At 39.2% G+C, this 8,840-nt stretch overlaps 1 protein-coding gene across 1 annotated transcript in view; it reads right to left on the bottom strand.

Moving 5' to 3' along the window:
• The window catches only part of SH3BGRL2 (SH3 domain binding glutamate rich protein like 2), a 78,690-nt gene extending 71,235 nt beyond the window's left edge, over positions 1 to 7,455 (bottom strand). The window contains exon 1 of the mRNA XM_081829357.1: positions 7,365 to 7,455. Coding sequence (XP_081685483.1) covers positions 7,365 to 7,455 — 91 coding nt within the window. The remainder of the gene's footprint in view (positions 1 to 7,364) is intronic.
• Positions 7,456 to 8,840: the final 1,385 nt, after the last annotated feature.

The raw sequence follows: 8,840 nt of genomic DNA, 5'->3' as shown, positions 1-8,840 counted from the left end.
GGTTAAGTGCCCGACTCTTGATCTCAGCTAAGGTCTTGATCTCAGGGTTGTGAATTCAAGCCCCACACTGGGCTCCACGTGGAGCCTACTTCAAAAAAAAAAAAAAAAGTAATAGGCACAACGGTCTCTGAAGGACTGAAAATCAGGGCCATTGCAATACTTCAGATATTTCTTGATGCCCTCAAGGGGAATTGTACTAACATTCTAGAGCGCTTCACCTGGAAGTAGACATAAAGAGCAGTTGTGTAATGTTGCAATTTGATTTAGAATCACCCTTTTTAAAAATGACAAAAATAACTCATGTCACTGTTAGGTCCATTTTAATATTTATCTGGCTACTAGGTTATATAACCCTTTGGTGTATGGTAGGCAAGAACACAGATGGTCCAGTAACCATAGCAACAACACTGTGGCTTGTTTTCTGCCTGTCAGCCTTTTTCAACATCATATTCCTTTAAAGCAGAGGCTCTCTCTCACATTCATGCTCACTTCCTCTGACTCTCCTCTCTTCCTCTCTCCATTTCTTCCTCCTTTTACCTCTCTCCTTGTACTCTCCTCTGACCACTCACTCTTGGCAAACTGAAAAAGAACAAAAGAGTCTGATATAACTTCCTCCTCTTTATTCAATCTCTAAATTATTCAACCTCAAATATGAGTCTGAATTATAATGTTTCTATCATAGACTGCATTTCTTATTTGTCTCTCTTTTACTTAAATAGGAGGTATGGAAGGGAATGCAATGATATGGCCACAAGTTTGCAAAATAGGCCATTTTTTAATCCATGGAGTTTAGACATGAACATGTAAGCCCGAGTAGGTAAGCATGCACTCTTAAGGACTCTTGGAAGCAGATTCTGCTATCTTTTTAGGTAAATCTAACTTCCAACCACACTCACATTAAAAGTTTTGCTCTAGGGTGCCTGGGTGGCTCAGTTGGTTAGGCGACTGCCTTCGGCTCAGGTCATGATCCTGGAGTCCCGGGATCGAGTCCCGCATCGGGCTCCCTGCTCGGCGGGGAGTCTGCTTCTCCCTCTGACCCTCCCCCCTCTCATGCTCTCTCTCTCTATCTCATTCTCTCTCTCAAATAAATAAATAAAATCTTTAAAAAAAAAAAAAAGTTTTGCTCTATTCTATCCTAAATGAGAGCAGAGACCATTTTTGAAATGTTTAACATTGTATTCCCAGTATGTTATACAGGATTTGGTTCCTTGCAAGTATTAAATAAGTCATTTTCAAATGAATGAATGAATGAATGAATGTTTCCTTTTGGATACTCCTTTTAGATTTGGTTGCAGAACAAAACCAAACCTGTTTTCAAATTTGAAGAGTTGGTATGGTTTCTGTTTCCCCTTTTACTTTGGCTGCTAGGAAGCTCAGGTTAATGTTCAATCATGATAGCTTTATTTGCTAATGAGTTAAGCATATTTGCTTTCTTTCTTTTGCATGGCTTTTATTTTCTACTATTGTAATTTTATTATTTTTAGGTTTTTTATTATGAGCCACCCAAATACTTCTTTTTTTAAAAGATTTTATTTATTTGAGAGCAAGAATGAGAGAGAGAGAGAGAGAGAGAGCACAAACTCGGGGGAGAGGCAGAGGGAGAAGCAGACTCCCTGCTGAGCAGGGAGCCCCACATGGGGCTCGATCCAGGACCCCGGGACCATGACCTGAGCCAAAGCAGACTCTCAGTCAACTGAGCCACCCAGACACCCCCTCAAATACTTTTTGAAAGCAAGAAGTATATAATAATAGTAGACAAAGTAAATATACTTCATAGTAAAATGAGTTTTCAAGAATCTCCTAGAGAGAATGATGTGTACTGTGAATAAAATAATGACATGAACGATAACCAAAGAAACTTTATTTTTTTTTTAAGATTTATTTTAGAGGGGGGAAGAGACAGATGGAGAGGTAGAGAGAGAATCTCAAGCAGACTGTCTGCTGAGCACGGAGCCCAACGTAGGGCTCAATCTCACGACCCTGAGCCGAAATCAAGAGCTGGAGGTTTAGCCAACTGAGCTACCCAGGTGCCCCTCACCAAAGAAACTTTAAATAGTAGAAGACTGAAAAGGCCTTTTTACTCTTTAGTTATGTTACAAGGTATTAGGTGAAAATAAGCAAACATTATATGTAAATCTTGTCATATTTATCAGCAAAATAGCTGAACTTTTAAAAGGTAAAATCCACTTGAATTGCTGAAACATTACTACATTATTTATATATACTATATTTATATATGTTTTATGTATCTACATACAAAAATGTATAGATACGTATTCGTCCTTGCAGACCCACTTAAAACCCCTTCCCTCTATGGCCTATAAGATTCCCTGCTGCCTTTTTCTAGAGAAACAAAACCTGTCTAAAAATCATAATTCACAGGTTTTACCACCTTAGGTAAATGGTGTTGACAGATGACCCTGGTTTGCAGATTCAGGGCATGAAATCCTTCAACTGACACTGAGATTTGCTTACCGCTGGTGGAGGGGGAGGAGTGGGAGCCTGAGGAGGGACTCCTGAGATGCTTTTAAGAATCTGTGGCCAGAAGAGGAAGCTGTGGTGAGGGAGCAAATCAATGACATCAGTGTCACCTGGGAAGACGGTAAGACAAGTGAGGATTTATTAATAGGACAATGTGGGAAAATGTCACGCTTAGAAAATAAATGATTAGTGAGGATTTGTTAACAGAAAGAACAAGTATGGGAAAATGTCACACTCTGAAAATAAATGATTAGTGGCAAGAGAAGCTGGGAACCCACTTCAGATGGAGGAAGGAAGAAGCTCTTTTCCCAGCGATAAGACAGGATCTACTTCTGTGGCTGAGGTGGCAAGAAGGAAAACAAGGAGTGTCAGTTTGGTTTTCTCCCTGGCCCCTGAAGAGTGGGTAGAGAGTGGAGGAATGGTTAATGTAGGTAACACAGGTTTTGAACCAGCTCAGCAATGGAGGGTCCAGGGGCTTCCTCTGTCCCTGTTCTGAGTCTCTAGGGCAGGGGATACAGCCAGGGGACAAAAGGAGGGTGAGTTGCCTTCTGCCTACTGTCACTTTTCCTCTATTCATAGCTAGAGACAGTGTCTGTCACCCCAGAGTCCCATCTTGCACCTGGGAAAACACTTGGTTGCCAAGCTGCCATTTTCTCGAACCTCATATTATTTCTTTCTATGATTCCACACTTTTCAGGAGTTTGAGGGAGTTAGGTAATCACACCCATATTCCCTGTGGGTCCTGAACCAATGGTAAAAGGAAAACAAACAAGCCTGGTGTGTAGAGAGTATTTGTTTTGTGATGGTGCTGGTTGTTTTTGGTTATTCCCCCTTCCTCATAGCACCCAACTTCCACTTACAGAGTGTCCTCTCCTCCACTGTGGGCGGTTTCCGTGGGACAACTGATAAAGTGCCTGAGGGTCCTGGCCAACTGAATCCATCCCAGAGTTGCACAGCTGGGTTGCACCAGTCTTTTGCTCTCACAGCAGAAGCTGCTGTAAACATTATTGCTCACGTCTCCTGATGTTTTTGTGAAAAGAACTGATTTGCTAGGTCATAGGGTGTGTACAAATCATCGCCAAAGCATCTTCCAAAGTGGTGCTTCTAATTTGCACTCCCATAAGCGGCAGATGGCAGTTCTCACTGTTCTCTGGCCATGCTAACACTTGACACTTTCCAAACTTTAAATTTTCCCCACTTGTGTGTGTGTGTTTTTTTTTTTAAGATTTTATTTGACAGAGAGAGACACAGCGAGAGAGGGAACACAAGCAGGGGGAGTGGGAGAGGGAGAAGCAGACCCCCCGCTGAGCAGGGAGCCCAACGTGGGGCTCGATCCCAGGACCCTGGAATCTGTTTATTTAGAAATAAATTTTAGAAATAAAATAATAACTGTGGTTTTAATTTGTATCTATCTGATATTGGATGAGGTCAAGCACTTTTTAATTTTTTATAACAACTTCATTGACATATAATTCACATACCTTACAATTCACTCATTTAAAGTGTACAATTCAAGACTTTTTAGTTTATTTACAGAGTTGTACAAGCATCATCGCAAGCAATTTTAGAACATTTTCATCATCTCCCAAAGAAATCTTGTGTCCATTAACAGTCATTTCCCATTTCCCCCCGCCCAAATCCACCAGCCCTGGTAACGTTTTGTCTCTATTGATTTACCTACTCTGGACATTTCCTATTAAGTGAAATCGTATAACATCTGGTTCTTTGTGAGCAGCTTCCTCCACTTAGCATAATGCTTTTAAGGTTCGTCCACATTGTAGTGTGTACCATTATCAGTACTTCATTCATTTTTATTGTCAAATAATAGTCCATTCTATCGATATACAACATTTTATTTATCCCTTCATCCATGGAATGTTGTATAGAAATACAACATATGAATTGTTTCCACTTTTGAACACTGTGTACACATTTTTATGTGGATATGTATTTTCATTTCTCTTGCATATACACCTAGGAGTGGAATTGCTGGGTCATATGGTTAACTTTATGTTTAACCTTTTGAGGAAATGCTAGTGGCTGCAGTTCCATAGTAGTGCACCGTTTACATCCCCACCAGTAGTGTATGAGGGTTCCAATTTCCCCATATCTTCACCAATATATTATGTCTTTTGATTATAGTCATCCCAGTGGACGCCAAGTGGGTATCTCAGTTTGGTTTTGATTTACATTTCCCTGATAGCTAGTGATGTTGAACACCTTTTCATATGCTTTCAGACCATTTGTGTTTGCATCTTCTTTGGAGAAATGTCTATTCAGATCATTTGCCTCTTTTAAAAATTGGTTTAACTGTGTTTTTATTATCGAGTAGTAAGAGTTTGTTACATGTTCTATAAAAAAAAGTCCCTTATCAGATATAGAATTAGCAAAAATCTACCATTTGTTAGGTTGTCTTTTCACTTTCTTCATGGTGTCTTTTGAAACACAAAACCTTTCAATTTTAATGATGTCCATTTTATCATTTTTTTTCTATTGTTGTTATTGCTTTTGGCATCCTATCTATGAAACCATTGATTGACTAGTTTAAGGTCATAAATATTTCTGTCTGTACTTTCTTCTAGAGTTTTATAGTTTAGCTCTCACATTTAGATTGACCCATTTTGAGTTAAATTTTGTATATGATGCAAAGTATGGGTCCAACTTCATTGTTTTTGCATGTGGATATCCAGTTGTCCCAGCACCATTTCTTGAAAAGACTGTTCTTTCCCCACTTCATTGTCTTGACATCCTTGTTGAAAATCTGTTGACCCTAAATGTGAGGGTTAGAAATAAACTCAGTTCTATTCTAATGATCTCTATGTCTTTTCTTTTTTTTAAAAAAAGATTTTATTTGTCAGAAAGAGAGAGACAGGCAGAGAGAGAGAGCACACACGCAGGGGGAGCTGCAGGCAGAGGGAGAAGCAGGCTCCCTCTTGAGCAGGGAGCCCGATGCGGGACTCCATTCCAGGACCCTGGGATCATGACATTAGCTGAAGGCAGACGCTTAACCAACTGAGCCACCCAGGCATCCCCTCTATGTCTTTTCTTATGCCAGCACCACATTTTCTTGATTACTGCAGCACCATAGTAAATTCTGTAATTGAGAAATATGAGCCTTCCAAATCTGTTCTTTTTCAAGATTGTTTTGGCTATTCTGGGTTCCTGGGATTTCCATGTGAATTTTAGGTTCATCTTGTTGATTTCTGCAAAGAAGCCAGCTATGATTTTAATAGGGATTGCATTGTTTGTGTAGATCAGTTCAGAGAGTATTGCCATCTTTACAGTACTAAGTCATCCAATCTGTGAACACTGAATGTCTTTCCATTTATTTTAGGTCTTCTTTAATTTCTTTCAACAATATGTTATGATTTTCAGAGTATGAGTATTGTACTTTTGTTAAATTTTTTCTTAAGTATTCTATGCTTTTTGATGCTATTGTAAATGAAATTGTTTTCTTAATTTCACTTATGATTTGTTCATTGCTACAGTATAGAAACACAATTGATTTGTGTATATAGGTGTTGTGTCCTGCAACCTAGCTGAACTCATTGATTACTTTTTTTTTTTTAAAGATTTTATTTATTGTTTTGACAGAGAGAGAGCGAGAGCAGGAACACAAGCAGGGGGAGTGGGAGAGCGAGAAGCAGGCTTCCCCCTGAGCAGGGAGCCCGAAGTGGGACTCGATCCCAGGACCCTGTGATCATGACCTGAGCCGAAGGCAGACGCTTAACGACTGAGCCACCCAGGCGCCCTCATTTATTACTTTGAATAGCTTTTTAATAGAATCCTTAGGATTTTCTATATACAAGAAAGATGATGTCATCTGCAAGTAGAGATAATTTTACTTCTTCTTTTCCAATTTCGATGCTTTTTATTTATTTATTTTTCTTGCCGCAATGCCCTGGCTAAAACGGCCAGTCCAACATGGAATAGAAATGGCCAGAGTGACATCTTTATCTCGTTCCTGATCTTAAGGGGAATGCATCTAGTGTTCTGTCATTAAGTGTGATGGAAGCTGTTTTTCATAGACACCCTTAATCAGATTGAGGAATTTCCCTTCCAGCTCTAGTTTATTGAGGGCTTTTATCATGAAGGATGTTGAATTTTGTTAAATGCTTTTTCTGAGTCTATTGAGATGATCATATGGTTTTTGTCCCTTATCCTTCTGTATGATACATTACATTAATTGATTTTGGATGTTAAGTTGGACCATTTTAAAATATGTTCCCAGGCCATTTGTGTTCTTCTGTTAAACACCTTTCATATTGTTTGGCCTTTTCTACTGGATTGCTCATCTTTTTCTCTCTGGTTTATAATAATTTTTATATAGCCTAAATATATTTATCAATTATATGCATATCAAATATTTTCTCCATATGTGTGGTTTGTCTCATAAAACCCTCTCATCATGAGGTCTTTTGATGAACACTGGATCCTTAACCTCAATGTTATAAAAGTTTTAAATCTTTATGGTTTATATTTTTGGAGGCCTAAGAAATCTTTCTCTTGTGGTAAATATCTTCTCCTTAATTGTCTTGCCATTCACAGTTGGATCTCTATTCCACATGGAATTGACTTTTTTTTTTTAAAGATTTTATTTTTTGACAGAGAGAGATACAGCGAGAGAGGGAACACAAGCAGCGGGAGTGGGAGAGGGAGAAGCAGGCTTCCCGCGGAGCAGGGAGCCCGATGCGGGGACTGATCCCAGGATCCTGGGATCATGACCTGAGCCGAAGGCAGACGCTTAACGACTGAGCCACCCAGGCGCCCCTGGAATTGACTTTTTTAAGGTGTGAAGTAGGATCAGATGTCTTATTTTCCCATATGAATATCCAATTGTTTTGGACACAATTAATGCAGCTCCTCAATTCACTCAGATTCACCTTGCCCGGAGTCCTCAGCTGATTGCTCTTGGTGAGCTCCTGATGGCTCTCCGGCAGCTGGAGCTGTTGCTTCGTCTACCAGCGCTGCCATTTGTCTCCACCTTCCCCATAGAGAGTGCCCATGGCTAGCACCGCCCCCATCACACTTGTTGCTGTGGGGGTACCAGTGGATCTGGCACCCAGGCCCAACCCTAATGGACTCATAGAGTCTCTGGCTTCTCCTGCCACTGCCCCGCTCTAGATAAAATCCAGTGCTATGAGGCATGAGATCTTGGCACGAGTGTCCTAGAGGTGGCCCAAAGGGACCAAGTGATACAGCCTGGAATTGTGGTGGGGTTAATGTTTTCTGAGACAAACTTCGACCAGTGAGGAATAGAAGATAAGTGAAAACGAGCAGATTAATTCTCCTCTCATCCTTCTTCTGAGAGACTGTTGTGAAGCGGGATGCTTCTGAACAGCCTGTCTTAAAATGTTCGGCATGACTGAGCATTGAGCAACCAGCTGTGTCTCTTTGTGAAGCTCAGAAATGTATTTGTTTCGCCCTCCTTCCCAGCCTCACTGTCTTCACTTTTTCTGCCCTGCGATTAGATCTCCCAGTAAAGAAATAGCCCTTAAGCTTTTCTCCAGACTCCAGTTTCTAAAAACACCAGACTAAGATAATTAGTTTTTCCTTTACTCACTTAGCTGCAATGCCTATGGTAGCATAAATGAAATTTCCCTAAATGCGTCTTTCAAAACTGTGTATTTTGTTCCACTGATCTGTTTGTGTAGCTTTGCCACCACCACCCATTTTTAAAAATTATCATTATAGTTTATCATATATCCTCAACACTTACTCATCTTCAAGGGATTTGGGATCATAATATAAATTTAATACTTACCTGGATTCAGGTCATCATGAGCAGAAGAGTTTGTGTAAAGTTGGAATAACATTTTCTTTAGGTGTTTGATACAATTTGCCTGAAAACTTTATGGGGCTTGGGATTTTCTTCTGGAAAAAATCGTGAATTACTCTTTCAATTTCTTTAATGGTTAGAGAATATTTCTTATATGCTTACATTGAGTCAGTTTTGTAAGTTATATTTTTCAGTTTCAATAAGCTGTATTTTTCAAGTTTATGGGTTAAAAGTTCACAATTTCCTTTTATTTTCTTTTCAGGATCTACAGAATTTGGTATCGTTTCCTTTTTCATTCTTAATTGTGCTTACTTTGAATCCTCTCCTTTTTCCTTGATTAAACTTGGGAGAAGTTTGTCAATTTCATTAACATTTTCAAAGAACCAACTTTTGACATTCTCACTCCCATTTATTGTGTATTTTTCTATTTTAATAATATAATTATTTTCTTGTTTCTTTTTTTAGTTGATTTTTTGAGTTTATTATGCAATTTATATTTTAAACTTCTTAAGTTTGATTCTTAGCTCATTAATTAGAGCTTTTATTCTTTCTCATGTGCAAGCAGGTAATGCTATAGATT

Source organism: Leptonychotes weddellii, chromosome 8 (assembly GCF_054177405.1).
Source record: "Leptonychotes weddellii isolate Sample4059 chromosome 8, ASM5417740v2, whole genome shotgun sequence".
In the NCBI taxonomy this organism is placed as follows: Eukaryota; Metazoa; Chordata; class Mammalia; order Carnivora; family Phocidae; genus Leptonychotes; species Leptonychotes weddellii.
This window is presented reverse-complemented; position numbering and strand designations above follow the sequence as displayed.